The sequence below is a fragment of the Amphiura filiformis genome, chromosome 16 (assembly GCF_039555335.1).
Source record: "Amphiura filiformis chromosome 16, Afil_fr2py, whole genome shotgun sequence".
Classification (NCBI taxonomy): domain Eukaryota; kingdom Metazoa; phylum Echinodermata; class Ophiuroidea; order Amphilepidida; family Amphiuridae; genus Amphiura; species Amphiura filiformis.
The window spans coordinates 41,893,710-41,909,810 of NC_092643.1; the positions used below are offsets into that span (position 1 = coordinate 41,893,710).

The window sequence follows — 16,101 nt, forward strand, 5'->3', positions numbered from 1 at the left end:
CGACCTATTTGCAGGTAGGTTTTACTGTAAATGTCCAAACTTTCTCAGAAGTTTGGTATGTCCTGAAGTGGCAGATACTGGACTCATTGAATGCAGATTTCTCCCTTCTCTGAGTCCCCTCTTTAGTCATTATTGCTTTAGTACCTCCTTACTTAGGCTAGTAGCAAACGGATATTGACCCTTACCAAAAACAAAACTGCCTAATAATTTTGTATGGCTGCTAAATTAGGTAGTTGTGTCCTACTCCAACTGTTCTCGACTACTTAATTTATAAAACAATGATTCCTAAGTTGAGGTTATGATAAAGTAATAATTTTCCAGTCATATTGAAAAATAAAAGGGGGGTCATTGGGTGTAGCTTCCATGCATTATAATGGTATTAGGTGTAAGCTTTAAAAAAAAAGGGGGCCGGGGGGAGGTCATTGGATGGCAGATAGTTATACGATAGTTATGTTTTCAGGTCCACATGCTTAATGTATTTGATGAGAAAAAAAAATCCCAGGAAATATGAAGGTTATGACCCTATATGTTACCATTAAGTGCAGAATTAAAACAAAATAAGTAATTAATATTATTTTATTAACGCATACTTGTCGGGCACTTCGAAGTTATTATTAGCAAAATTAATGTCTTTCGATCAAATTTAATGCAATTTTGTGTACCATTGAGACCCAGGGTTTGCGACTATTTATCAATACTGACAGAATGGCACATTCTGGACTCACTTGATGTAGATTGCAAAATCAAAGACAGCATTTGGCAAAAACAAAATCATTGTAAATGATATTTTCAATGACTAGAATTCCAATGACACTAGTGGTAGTCAAACAGGCTTATCGTTTACAATATTTTAAATGTTACACTGGTCCACTGACACTTAGACTTAACGACTCACAATTACTAAAGCATGCATCATGTATAGAGGTTGAAATCAGCAGTGAGTCCGTCTTAATACTACCTTTGGTGACACAATGTGACAGGCCCTGTGTATCGGCGGGCCTGCAGTAATTTTCACAGGCCATTAGGCCGAGAACCCGCCGATAAGCAATGCCTAAAATTGTCTGGTATTTGTTGGTCTTGTAAATGAAATGTACGCAATGGGCAGTGTATTAATGTTTATAATTTGGAATGTTTATTTCTGCACAGTATAGTTTGATTTATTTGTGTGTGTTTATAAATATGACAACAGTAGTTGCAACGACTGGAAAACATAATCAAGCATCAAGCAGTGAAATGGCCAAGAAGAAAGTTGAAAAGAAAAAAGGTGGGTAAAACAGTTTCAACCAGTACCACAAGCATGACCTTCAATAAAACGCCCATGGTGATAATGTGATGTGCCCTGAGTAATTTAATTTGATGATTTATCTTTGTTTACAAAGTTACATGAGTGATGACATTTTAGGGAATTCCCTCTCAAATTGAGCAAAACAAGTTGAATCATATCTAATTTGGAATATTTGGAAACCCCCTGAGGATATAAAGAGAAGATGATGTCACGGGATTCCCCTCAGGAAGTGATGTAATGAGAAAGGTTAATGATATAATTAAGGCTTGGGAATTTCCACATTTGGCTATTAATATTTGGGATTTCCCCCTGCTTGATATATAAGAAAATGTAAACAATGATTCACAGTTGATAGTGTTGATCTGGGCTATGCTTACAGTCCAATTCCTTGAAAGAAAGGAAATTACAAACCAGAAATATTTTATGTAGTCAAAGTACTACTATTTACCAGTGTTGTCGGAGACGATCTAGAATACGTCAAAGAACGTTATTCTTCCAAGAAAGGAAATATATTCTTCTGTCGACTTGCTGAAGTCTGGTATTTTGATTCAACGCAACTGTCAAAATAAGTGGGGACAGCTGCATCGCAGTCCTGCTTCCTGAAGATATTGTGTGAAAGGAGGAAATAGCACCAAGTTTGGAGAAAGCAGCGCAAGGAGTTTAATATTGGAGAACGGCGCAAGGAGTAAAGTGATTTGGAGAACTGCGCAAGGAGTTACGAATGTGTTTGGAGAACGACGCAAGGAGAGTTTAGCACTTGGGAGAAAGTAACACCATTTTCGTATGAGGATTTTATACGCAAGGATTTATCAATGCAAGTGTACAAAGGACTTCGCTGATTGTCGCAGGACAAGTGAATAGGGATATATTACATCAGTCGTCCAGAACATTACAAGAACTTTATGATCACCAAGAAGAAGAATGCTGGCTAAGTACAAAATAGATAAAGAGTGATTATATTTGATTAATGTATATGTGCATTTGTAGTCATTATATTGTACCAAACGAAACTTGCTTTCAATTAAAGACTTAGATTTTGTTAGCTTAAACAAAGTGTATTTGTGTTGTGCATTCGTGTGAGTTCGGGTAAAAGGTGATTTTGGCCTTGAGTCAAGTGCGACTCGTAACAAAATTGGGGGCTTGTCGTCCGGGATATACACTGTAAAAAAGTTGACATTATTATACTGAGTCTTGAAAGTGAAAGTACAGTATGACAGAGTTCAAAGCAGAAGAGTTTCTTGAAACTATAGATTGGGAGAAGTTTGATAAGTTGAAGAAACCTGATTTAGTAGCATTTGCAAAATACTATGAATTGGATGTAAAGCAAGCCAACAGAAAACAAATAATCAAAAATGCCTTGATTGAAGTTTTGGTTGATGAAGAGTATTTTGAGGAATCCGTTTTGGACAAGAAAAGAGGTCAAAACTGAAATCGGGGATGCAGTTAAGTTGAAAGAACTAGAAGTTCAGGTGGAAATGGAAAAATGAAAATGCAATTGCAGTTGGACATGCAAAAGCTAGATATGCAAAATAAAGAAAAACAAGAAAGATTAGACATGGAAAACAAGAAATTAGAAATGGAAGAAAAAGCACGCTAAGAAAAGATGGCGCTTGAGCACCACAAATTAGAAACAGAAGAAAAGGAAAAGGTAGCAAAATTGGAACTTGAAAACAAAAGTTGGAAATGGAAGAAAATTTGAAACAAAAAGAAATTGAAGAAAAGTACAAGTTTGAACAAGAGAAGTTGGCAAAGCTAGGTGACAAATACTCATCAAGTTTCTCCTCAAAGTCAGGGTTTGATGTTACAAAGTATGTAAAGCTTGTGCCTAAGATGTTGACGAGTATTTCCAACATTTTGAAAAGGTAGCTACAAATTTGAAATGGCCTCCAGAGCATTGGACCCTACTGTTACAAAGTAGTTTTGTGGGGAAGGCCAGGGAAACTTACTCAGCTCTACCAATAGAGAAGTGTAATAATTATGAAGAAGTCAAACAGGCAGTCCTAAAGGCCTATGAGCTGGTGCCTGAAGCATACAGACAAAAGTTCAGAGATTCAAGAAAGCAAGCAGATCAAACCCATGTAGAATTTGCTAGAGTAAAAGAACAAATGTTTGACAGGTGGCTTGGTTCAAAAAGAAGTCAAAGATGATTTCGGCCAACTTAAGCAATTGGTTCTTATAGAAGAGTTCAAAAAATGTGTCCACGCTGACATTAAAACCCACTTGGATGAAAGCGCTAGCAAAATTAAGACGCTAAGTGACGCGGCGACAATGGCGGACGACTATGGCTTAACTCATAAATTGAATGCGAGTAGATTTAGTCATAACAGAAGTTATTCAAACAGGTTCAGCCATAACCAACCTAGAGCAAATCAGGGTGGTACACAGGAAGGAGATCTCAGTCTAATCACAGATCCTGGTCTAATTCACAGCATAGTGCTGGTGGTAGAGGGACCCCATGGAGTTCAGGTACCAGACCAACAGGTGGGACTAAATTTAAATCCCAATTAGTTTGCAATTTCTGTAAGAAACCAGGACATACAGTGACCATGTGTCGGAGCTTAAAAGCCAAACAAGATGCACAAAAACAGCAGCAAACTGCTAGTAATACTGTAGGATGTGCAGTGTCACTTGAGTCAAAGAAACAAGTCAGTCAAATCAAAAAACAAGAATTCCCACAAAAGGGAGGTGAAACAGACAAGGTGTGTGAAGAATTTGAACCATTTGTGTTAGAGGGAGTAGTATCACTTGGTGATAATGGTAGTCCAAAGCCCATTAAGATTGTGCGAGATACGTGTTGTGCACGGTCTATGATTCTGGAAGGAACTTTGCCCTTTAATGAGGATAGTTCAGCTGGTAATGCTTTGATCCAGGGTATTGGGATGAAATAATTAGTGTACCTCTCCACACAATTAACTTGACATCTGACCTGGTTTCTGGTCCTGTAACCATAGGAGTTAGACATGAATTGCCAGTCAAGGGAGTGTCCATGTTGCTAGGAAATGATTTGGCAGGGGGGAAGGTTTTTCCTGACCCAATAGTCACAGATAAGCCCTGTTTACAGGATGACAATAGTGAGGAAAAGGAGATATTTCCTGCATGTGCAGTGACACGGGCAATGAGTAAGAGAGCCTCTGTAGAAACAATTGAGGACAACCAAATTGATGACTTAGGCTACAATTTGGAAGACACATTTGTGTCAAAGTTGAATGAGAAAGAAGATAAACTTCCTTCTCCTGGGGATAAAAATACCCCTGAAAATGACACAGCCTCTGAGCATGCACAAATTGGGGAAACCATGAAAGACCCATTAAGTCATGACAAGCTGACTCTGGAGCAACAAAATGACCCAGAACTCAAAGAGATCAATCAAAGGGCATTGACCCTAGAAGAAGCAGAACAAAATTCTGTCTGTTTTTACAAACAAGATGATGTGCTAATGAGAAAATGGCGGCCCCCTGATGCACCTGCCGATGAAGAGTGGAAGGTAGTGCACCAAATTGTGGTGCCAAAAGTCTACCACACTGAAGTTATTAACATAGCACATGATAGTCCCATGGCAGGGCATTTGGGTGTTAAGAAAACTCATGAAAGAATTCTGAGACATTTCTGGTGGCCCACTCTCAGAAAAGATGTTTCTGAATATTGCAAAACATGTCACATATGCCAAGTAGTAGGGAAGCCAAATCAGAAAATACCTCCTGCTCCATTGAAGCCAATTCCAGCCTTTGATGAACCATTTAGTAGGGTTATTATTGATTGTGTAGGCCCCTTACCAAAGACTAAGTCAGGTAATCAGTACCTTCTGACAATTATGTGTGCGTCAACACGCTTTCCTGAAGCCATACCATTGAGAAATATTAAAGCAGTGACCATAGTGAAAGCTTTAACCAAGTTCTTCACATTTGTGGGGCTCCCCAAGTCCATACAGTCAGACCAAGGATCAAACTTTACTTCTGGAGTATTTCAGCAGGTCATGTATCAATTAGGTATAGAACAGTATACCTCAAGTGCATACCATCCAGAATCACAAGGTGCACTAGAAAGGTTCCACCAAACATTGAAAAACATGATCAGGACATACTGTTTGGAATTTCAGAGGGACTGGGATGAGGGAGTACACTTGTTGTTGTTTGCTGCAAGGGAAGCTGTTCAGGAAACTTTAGGATTTAGTCCTTTTGAGTTAGTGTTTGGACACACAGTACGCGGACCCTTAAAGTTGTTGAAAGAAAAGTGGCTCAATGAGAAATCAGATATCAATTTATTGGATTATGTCTCCAATTTTAAGCATAGGCTTAATAGAGCAACTGATATTGCCAAAGAAAACTTGAAACAGGGTCAGGCAAAAATGAAACGATGGTATGATCAACATGCCAAAGAGAAAGAGTGTTCAAACCAGGTGACAAAGTTCTAGTATTGTTTCCAATTCCAGGACACCCATTACAAGCCAGATATCATGGCCCATGTGAGGTAGAGTCAAAAGTGGGTGAAGTAGATTATATTATCAAGACTCCTGGTAGACGCAAGAGCAGGCAGTTATGCCACATAAATATGCTCAAAGAGTATGTTGAAAGAAGTGACAGTGGCATTCCAAAACCTGTGTGTACAGTAAAACATACTGATAATGTAGACAAACATGCCGATGTATACAAAATCGCCAATGTAGACAAGAGTAAAGATGACAATTCTGATGTCACATTTGACCAGGATAAAGAGCTGGAGCACAAAGAGTATAATGTAAAATTGAACAATTCTGATGTGCTCACTAATTTGGACTCAAAGTTAGGTCATCTTTCTCAAGATCAACAAAGTCAAATTGCAAATTTGATTCACAAATTTGACAATATATTTCCTGATACGGCAAGTAGAACAAATGCTGCATTTCATGATGTAGATGTTGGTGATACAAAACCAATCAAGCAGCATCCTTACAGAGTCAATCCATTGAAAATGGAACATCTCAAAAATGAGATTAATTATATGCTAGACAATGATATCATAGAACCAAGTAGTAGTGAATGGAGTTCACCATGTATTCTTGTTCCCAAGCCTGATGGTTCATACCGATTGGTCGCAGACATGAGAGCTGCAAATGTTCATTCAAAGACAGACTCGTACCCAATTCCAAGAATTGATGATTGCATAGACAAAATTGGGAATGCAACATTTGTTAGCAAATTTGATCTTTTGAAAGGGTACTGGCAGGTTCCACTCACAGACCGTGCCAAAGAGATTTCTGCCTTTTGTACACCATTTGGTCTTTACCAATACAAAGTTATGCCATTTGGGTTGAAAAACGCACCTGCAACATTTCAGAGAATGGTAAATCAAATTGTGGCAGACATAGAGGGATGTGAAGCGTATGTAGATGATTTGATTGTTTACAGTCAAACTTGGGAACAACACATGGAACAACTCCATCAATTGTTTAAGAAGCTGTCTGAAGTACAGTTAACAGTCAATCTGGTAAAAAGTGAGTTTTGCCATGCCACAGTCACATACTTGGGATATGTTGTAGGTCAAGGTCAGGTGAAACCTATCAAAGCCAAAGTTGAAGCAATTGAGCAATACCCACACCTGTAAACAAGAAGGCACTCATGAGATTTCTAGGAATGGTTGGCTATTATAGAAAATTCTGTCCAAACTTTTCAGAGATAGCAAGTCCTTTGACTGATTTGTTGAAGAAAGATGCAAAATTCATTTGGTCAGAACAGTGTGAAAATGCTTTTCACAAAGTCAAATCAATACTCATGAGTTCACCAGTACTTACTGCACCTGATTTTCAGAAGCAGTTCAAGTTGACTGTTGATGCCAGTGACATAGGCTGTGGAGGTGTTGTGATGCAAGAGGGTGAAGATCAAATTGACCACCCTATATGTTACTTTTCAAGGAAATTCAACAAGCACCAGAGAAATTACTCCACAATTGAGAAGGAATGTCTAGCATTGCTATTAGCATTGCTGCATTTTGATGTGTATTTGGGTACCACAGTATGCCCTGTGCTTGTTTTCACAGATCACAATCCCCTCACCTTCATCAACAGGATGAAGAACAAAAATCAAAGACTGGTGAGGTGGAGTTTGACCTTGCAAGAGTACAATCTGGACATCAAACATATTAAGGGAAAAGACAATGTAATGGCTGATGCCTTGTCCAGAATTGCATAAAACTGAACAAAAAAAATTCATTTAAAAAGGAACTTGTGTGACAAGTAGTCACTGTGTATGTTGAGTTAAGCACTCAAAGTTAATAGTATGTTGAAGTTGATGTAAAAGAAGAAAACAATTAAGAAAGTTTTCATTACATTCAAACTTTCTTCTTTTAAGGGGGAGGGTGTGATGTGCCCTGAGTAATTTAATTTGATGATTTATCTTTGTTTACAAAGTTACATGAGTGATGACATTTTAGGGAATTCCCTCTCAAATTGAGCAAAACAAGTTGAATCATATCTAATTTGGAATATTTGGAAACCCCCCTGAGGATGTAAAGAGAAGATGATGTCACGGGATTCCCCTCAGGAAGTGATGTAATGAGAAAGGTTAATGATATAATTAAGGCTTGGGAATTTCCACATTTGGCTATTAATATTTGGGATTTCCCCCTGCTTGATATATAAGAAAATGTAAACAATGATTCACAGTTGATAGTGTTGATCTGGGCTATGCTTACAGTCCAATTCCTTGAAAGAAAGGAAATTACAAACCAGAAATATTTTATGTAGTCAAAGTACTACTATTTACCAGTGTTGTCGGAGAAGATCTAGAATACGTCAAAGAACGTTATTCTTCCAAGAAAGGAAATATATTCTTCTGTCGACTTGCTGAAGTCTGGTATTTTGATTCAACGCAACTGTCAAAATAAGTGGGGACAGCTGCATCGCAGTCCTGCTTCCTGAAGATATTGTGTGAAAGGAGGAAATAGCACCAAGTTTGGAGAAAGCAGCGCAAGGAGTTTAATATTGGAGAACGGCGCAAGGAGTAAAGTGATTTGGAGAACTGCGCAAGGAGTTACGAATGTGTTTGGAGAACGACGCAAGGAGAGTTTAGCACTTGGGAGAAAGTAACACCATTTTCGTATGAGGATTTTATACGCAAGGATTTATCAATGTAAGTGTACAAAGGACTTCGCTGATTGTCGCAGGACAAGTGAATAGGGATATATTACATCAGTCGTCCAGAACATTACAAGAACTTTATGATCACCAAGAAGAAGAATGCTGGCTAAGTACAAAATAGATAAAGAGTGATTATATTTGATTAATGTATATGTGCATTTGTAGTCATTATATTGTACCAAACGAAACTTGCTTTCAATTAAAGACTTAGATTTTGTTAGCTTAAACAAAGTGTATTTGTGTTGTGCATTCGTGTGAGTTCGGGTAAAAGGTGATTTTGGCCTTGAGTCAAGTACGGCTCGTAACAATAAGGGTATAGGATATAAAATCCAATAAATTTTGTAGAAATACTAATGGATTGTAGAGATATAATTTCTAATACACTTGGATTTAAAATGTGCAGAGAACACACACTTTATTACTTGCCACCATTTTGATAGCACAGTACATATTTATTTGCTATATGCAGGAAGTTCACACCAGAGAGACCTTACAGCAGTTGGACTGGAGAGGACTGAATACAGCTCTGAGGAAGAGAAATCAAGGGGAAAAGGTGAGTTGCATATGAAGAGACATTGTATGTGGGGAGAGATATATTTGCAAAGTAGTGTAATATTTTGCTTTGGTGTACAGAAATCGTGAAGCAGTGATACAATATGGTACTTATATTATAACGACTAGACTATTATCATTGCTTTAAAAGAGCCCGAACTCAATTTGTAAAATGTTAAATGTTACACTTGTCCACTGACACTTTATAAGACTTTTAAGTCTTAAAAGACTCACAATTACTGAAGCATGCATCATGTATAGAGGTTGAAGTCAGCAGTAAGTCCGTCTTTATACTGACTTTGGTGACAAAATGTGACGGGCCCTGCGTATCAGCGGGCCCGCAGTAATTTGGACAGGCTTTTGGACCGAGGCTCCGCCTTCAAGCAATGCCTAAAATTGTCTGGCATTTGTTGGTCTTCTAAATAATCAATGGGCAGTGTATTAATGTTTATAATTGGGAATGTTAATTTCTGCACAGTTAACTATAGTTTGATTTATTTGTGTGTGTTTATTAAACGCTCATGGTGATAGGGTATAGGATATAAAATCCAGAAAATTTTGTAGAAATACTAATGGATTGTAGAGATATAATTTCTAATACACTTGGATTTAAAATGTGCAGAGAACACACACTTTATTACTTGCCACCATTTTGATAGCACAGTATAAAATTATGTGTTATATGCAGGAAGTTCACACCAGAAAGACCTTACTGCAGTTGGACTGAGTCAAAAAGTAAATGAGGGGACTGAGTGCAGTACTGAGGAAGAGAAATCAAGGGAAAAGGTGAGTTGAGAATGAAGAGACATTTTATGTGGGAACAAATTTATTTGCAAAATAGTGTAATATTTTGCTTTGGTGTACAGAAATCGTGAAGCAGTAATACAATTTGGTACTATATTATAACGACTATTTAAAGGAAGGAAGGTTAAGGAAGCCATCATTGCCTTAAAAGAGTCCGAATTCAATTAGCAAAATTTAAATGTTACACTGGTCCACTGACACTTTATAAGACTTAGAACTCGCAATTACTAAAGCATGCATCATGTAAAGCATGTATCATGTAAAGCATGCAAGCTGAGTGTTGCTCCAATAGGAGCTGTTCAGCATTTTATATCAAGATCAAGTATAGAGGTTGAAGTCAGCAGTGAGTCCGTCTTAATACTGACTTTGGTGACAAAATGTGACAGTCCCTGCGTATCGGCGGTCCCGCAGTAATTTGTACAGGCTTTTAAGCCGAGGACCCGCCTTCAAGCAATGCCTAAAATTGTCTGCAGATCGTAAGTGTTTGTCCTCTAGATAAAATGTACGCAATAGGCAGTGTAATAATATTTATAATTTGGAATGTTGATTTTTGTACGGACAACTAAAGTTTGATTTATTTATGTGTGTTTATAAAATGACAACAGTAGTTGCAACGACTGGAAAACATAATCAAGCATCAAGCAGTGAAATGGCCAAGAAGAAAGTTGAAAAGAAGAAAGGTGGGTAAAACAGTTTCAACCAGTACCACAGGCATGACTTTCAATAAAACGCCCATGGTGATAGGGTATAGGATATAAAATACAGTAAATTTTATGAAAAACTAATGGTTTGTAGAGATATAATTTCTTATACATTTGGATTAAAAATGTGCTGACAACACACACTTTATTACTTGCCACCATTTTGATAACACAGTATAAAATTATTTGTTATGCAGGAAGTACACACCAGAGAGACCTTACTGCAGTTGGACTAAGTCAAAAAGTAAAGGAGGGGACTGAGTGCAGCACTGAGGAAGAGAAATCAAGGGGAAAAGGTGAGTTGAATATGAAGAGACATTGTATGTGGGGACAAATTTATTTGCAAAGTAGTGTAATATTTTGCTTTGGTGTACCGAAATCGTGAAACAGTAATCAACACTCAACATAGACTATTTAATAAAAGGCACTAAATTTAATGCCCACATAGCACATGGGCGCCGCCATATCAATACCACCAAGTGATCAGTAGATGTGCTACAATGAGATTGATAATACAATTTGGTACTTATATTATAATGAATATTATCATTGTTTTAAAAGGGTCGAAATCAATTATCAAAATTTTAAATGTTACCGTGGTCCACTGACACTTTATAAGACTTAGAACTCACAATTACTAAAGCATGCATTTTTGCATCATGTATAGATGTCGAAGTCAGCAGTGAGTCCGTCTTTATACTGACTTTGGTGACAAAATGTGACAGGCCCTGCGTATCGGCGGGCCCGCAGTAATTTGTACAGGCTTTTAGGCCGAGGACCTGCCTTCAAGCAATGCCTAAAATTGTCTGCAGATCGTAACTGTTTGTCTTCTATATAAAATGTACGCAATAGGCAGTGTATTAATGTTTATAATTTGGAATGTTAATGTTTCATTTATTTATGTGTGTTTATAAATATGACAACAGTAGTTACAACGACTGGAAAACTTAATCAAGCATCAAGCAGTGAAATGGCCAAGAAGAAAGTTGAAAAGAAGAAAGATGGTAAAACAGTTTCAACCAGTACAGCATGCATGACTTTCAAGAAAACTCCCATAGTGATAGGGTATTGGATATAAAATCCAGTAAATTTTGTAGAAATACTAATATATTGTAGAGATATAATTTTTAAATACACTTGGATTAAAAATGTGCAGAGTACACACACTTTATTACTTGGTACCATTTTGATAACACAGTATAAAATTATGTGTTATATGCAGGAAGTTCACACCAGAAAGACCTTACTGCAGATGGACCAAGTCCAAAAATAAATGACAGGACTGAATGCAGCTCTGAGGGAAAAAAAGCAAGAGAGGAAGGTGAGTTGAGTATGGAGGTACAGGGTATAAGGAGAGAGATTTATTTGCAAATAGTGTAATTTTTTGCTTTAGTGTACAGAAACAGTGAAGCAGTAACAAAATGTGGTACTTATATATAACGACATTTTTTATGTCGAGCATATTTAGGCATCAACAGCTGAAATCTAGGAGATAACACTGACGAAACGTCGGCAAGGCACAAGTGACCCGGTGAAGGGGGTCGCTGTAGATAGCTGGTCGCGGTATTTTTACAGGACAGGCAAGTGTAGCCGACAATTGGGCGTTATCCTGATCGGAACCAACCGTAACGAGATCTTTTATCATGGATCATCTGCCCCGCCATTATCAGATGAACCTCGGAGAGAGCAATTTAAAGCACCAATAAAACATTTATAGAGTATCAATTTGCCCAGAGGTGCCCTCTAATTGGCATCCTGCAGAATATGAAACCGCATACCCTTTACACCCGGCCTTTACACTACTGAGACATTTCATTTTTATGGAAATTGTACGGGGGGGGAGGCAAACTAAAAAGACAACATACCTAATTCTCGATTATGAGAGGCAATTTGGGTACGCACATAATTTGTGTTGAGCGTACCACGCAAAGACCACACGCTTACGGAGCAAGCACAGTTTTTAAGAATTGACCAATCACACTTCGAATACGGTCGTCGCTAGGCCGGGCGCTAGGCAAGGTCCAGGTTCGGTCGCGCGATCGTGTTAATTATTCCACGAAGAGTACGCTGACGCAACAGTACGCAGAAGGTACATCCTCTAATATTCGATATTTGTCTATAATTTCCTACATCACATGATTGTTCAAATCCAACTGCAACCAAAGTTGGTAGTACCTGCACTATGTGTGGTGTTCAACGTACTACCAATAGCTTTGGACGACCTACATCTACGAATTTTCCTATTATATGCCTTTGAAATTCTATAAAAAGTCTTCGAAGACATAGCGTATGTCAGTAATATGAAGATCGTAAGTGTTTGTCTGTTAGGTATAACTTCCAAATATATGTCTTGATGTTTGGAATTCGGAGTGTTCATGCTAGCCTTGGACAAATCGAGTTTGATTTCTTTGTGTGTTTTAAGTCAGTGTTTATGAATTTGACAACAGGAGCTGTGACGACTGGACAACTTAATGACGCATCCAGCAGTAAAAACTCCAAAAAGAAAGGGGGAACGAGAAAACATACAGGTTGGTAAAACAGGTCCAACCAGCAAAACAATCATATTAGGAAATGGCTTTTAGTAAAATATGATGAAGTTAATGGAAGTTTCCAACACAGGGATTGCGAGCATTCTCAATTTGAAAAAAAAAAAAAATACAACAAGGTTTACTTTAAGGTTCAAGCTTAAAGAGCGATAAAGGTGTATCGTGTATGTCATAAAATAGCACATACATGAGTCACAGGATGTAGATTCACACCCTCCATGAGTCCCATAAATTGCTTTTCAGCTTTAGCAGAGATAATCCTGGGCCAGGTTGTGCATAATTATCGTGTGATATTTTTTTATGAAACAGGGAAGAAAAAGAAAGAAACCAAACCCTTGCCCAGACAAGAAGAACACGACACGGATAATATAGATGATCGAATTCGGAGCAAGTGGCAAGGTATGTGATAACTTTATTGTGTAATATATATAAAGTAGGCAATATTTTAATTATGAAGTGATTAAAACTGCCCAGTCATCAACAATATGGATAAGTTTGCTTGTGATACCAGAATCTGTGTTTTGAATACACAATGAAAAACGAAACAAAATCTGCACATGGCAAACATTGGGAACCCAGTTTGAAAGGATTGCTTAAAAGTCTCCCCTAATTTAATTTACCCTCCCCAGGGCACATAATTATTGCACAACCGCTCAATTTGATAACGGGTACAGAGAACAGAGAACAGAGGATACATTAAAACATCCACTAATTGAATAACTCGGGCAAAAAAAGGTAATAAGAAAAAAAAAAACAATAAAAGAAACTATTAAATGTTGTACATTTTGTATATTGTAACACTTTTATAAAAAAAAATTTGTACCGATATTTTGCAGGTAGACGTTGTGTTTCAATAAAAAGTTTGGTGCAGCCACCAGACCACTTAATGTTTCGGGAGGTTAGTCAGGAATTTGTTAAGAAGATAATCAATAATTATAATCCAGATCTAGGGTTTGGCGACACAGTACCCCCAGTGGTGGAAGTTGAGGACTCGAACAATGGGCAGCCTAAGTCCTACTACACCCTAGGAGGGAACCACCTCCGTACTGCATGTGTACAGCTAATTAAGATGGGCAAGTTCAATGGATACCCAAGAGAAGTAGCAGTTGAAGAAGGAATTGAAGAAGGAATTGAAGAAGGAGTTGAAGAAGGAGTTGTAGTAGAAGTTGAAGTATACAGGTATGTTTCCTTGAATACTATTTTGTTTCAAATAACATATTGTAGATGTATGGATTAAGACACAATAATTGTGTTGCAATATAAAGCAGTATATCTTATGATTTGAGAGGTACTCTGAGATTACATAGATAATATTAATATTAAGCGCTCCACAGACTCCGAGTATTAGACGTACAATATTGTATGTAACATATATACGTTATTTAATCTATTGCCATTCTATTTCCAGTAATGTTTAAGTTCTAACGAATGTTTGATAACGAAAAATCGATAATATGTTACATATAATATCTAGCAGAAATATATTATCGATTTTACGTCATCAAACATTCGTTAGAACTTTTATGTTTAAAAACATTACTGGAAATAGAATGGCAATAGATTAAACAACGTAGATATGTTACATACAATCTTTTACGTACAATAAAAAGTCTGAATACTGCTTTAGGTACTGATTTACACGTTGCATGGAAGACTGGGTGGGATATTGTAATTATTTATTTATATTTTTGTATGTAATAACTGGGCCATATGGAAGAACAGGGGAATACTTAAATTTTCCCCTGAATATGGACCCAGTAGGCCTATAAAGAAGAAATAAACAAACAAACAAACAAACAAACAAACATATTAATTGAAAAAAAAACCCAGCTTATATTAAATGAAATATGAATATTCAAGTTCAACAGCTAAGTGAATGTATGCGCATCCATAATACATGTTTTGCGCATACGTGATTTATTGTCACTAACTATGAACCCCCATGAGACGGAGTCAATGCAGAAAATGTCGGCGATGATCATTAGATCAAAGGTATATCTGTCTCTATTGTGTTTACAATAAGTTTTACATAATGAGCTTAACGCGAGCTCACTCCTTCTCTACTACCTTCATGGTCAGTTATTATTTTAGACATGGGGCCCCACTTATGGCCCACATCACTGTGTGCGATCATGCGTGAGAGGAATTCCCCACGGAGCTATCATATTCGGGAATTCCCGTTATTATGTTAAATCCCCTGGTGTAGCTTGCTGGCCAAGCTTTCCGTGACCATATGACTGTTCGCACGACGACACAATCGCATCACGTGGGATACCTGCCCGTGTATTTGCGAAGTGTGGTTTTTTGATGTTTAGTACTGTTAGGGTTAGGGGGTGCAGGGTGCTACTGTTTGATGTGTTTATTAAATTTCTTTGTTCCTTTCCTATGCAGTGGTCTTACGGCCCTTGAAAGCCTTCGAGTGGCCAAGCAGCATAATGATACAAAGCATCAAAAGCAGAATCACTACCTGCGCGAAACATTTAAGGATAGGGTTACGCTGGCCAGGCGATTGCTGTATGAGAAATACAATTTAAACGAGGACGACGAGACTCCCTTCAACATGTTCAAAGATAAAGACGGGAAAAGAACGGAATGGAGAAAAGAGTTTGGAATTGCCATGAATGAGAAGGTTGAGAAACATGATGAGGTAATTAAGATATGGTTTAATCTTTTTTAAATATGTTATTAACATTACAACATTTACAGCCATGTTTATGGAGGCCAATTGTCAGAAATATTCCATGCCACAAAATGGCACATGTCACCACAACAGGTTATTATCATGCACATATTACAAGAGTTATATTTATTGTTTGATACAGAAATTTGCCAAATTCGAAACAATTTTCCACACAGCAAGTTTGGATAAAGAGTGTTGGACAACAGCTCTGGAGATTATGGAGGAAAAACCGAAGGCTGGAGCAGCTGGTGTAAGCATGATTTTTAATTTTTTTTAAATGTATGCCTCACTTGGTCTAATCACTATAAATACCTGTCCGTGTACAGTTGCATGCAACTGTTGTCCAAGCAGGGAAGTGTACGGCATTTCGTGATTCTGTTATCGTTTTTGTTCTGAAGAAACATATTGGCCCCACACTGATC

At 37.6% G+C, this 16,101-nt stretch overlaps 1 protein-coding gene across 1 annotated transcript in view; it reads left to right on the forward strand.

Moving 5' to 3' along the window:
* LOC140136010 (uncharacterized) overlaps positions 1-16,101 on the forward strand; it is a 117,141-nt gene that overhangs the window by 28,125 nt on the left and 72,915 nt on the right. The window contains exons 5-14 of the mRNA XM_072157719.1: positions 1,190-1,264; positions 8,866-8,949; positions 10,358-10,432; positions 10,651-10,749; positions 11,676-11,774; positions 12,901-12,981; positions 13,309-13,398; positions 13,836-14,178; positions 15,391-15,646; positions 15,822-15,929. Coding sequence (XP_072013820.1) covers positions 1,190-1,264; positions 8,866-8,949; positions 10,358-10,432; positions 10,651-10,749; positions 11,676-11,774; positions 12,901-12,981; positions 13,309-13,398; positions 13,836-14,178; positions 15,391-15,646; positions 15,822-15,929 — 1,310 coding nt within the window. The remainder of the gene's footprint in view (positions 1-1,189; positions 1,265-8,865; positions 8,950-10,357; positions 10,433-10,650; positions 10,750-11,675; positions 11,775-12,900; positions 12,982-13,308; positions 13,399-13,835; positions 14,179-15,390; positions 15,647-15,821; positions 15,930-16,101) is intronic.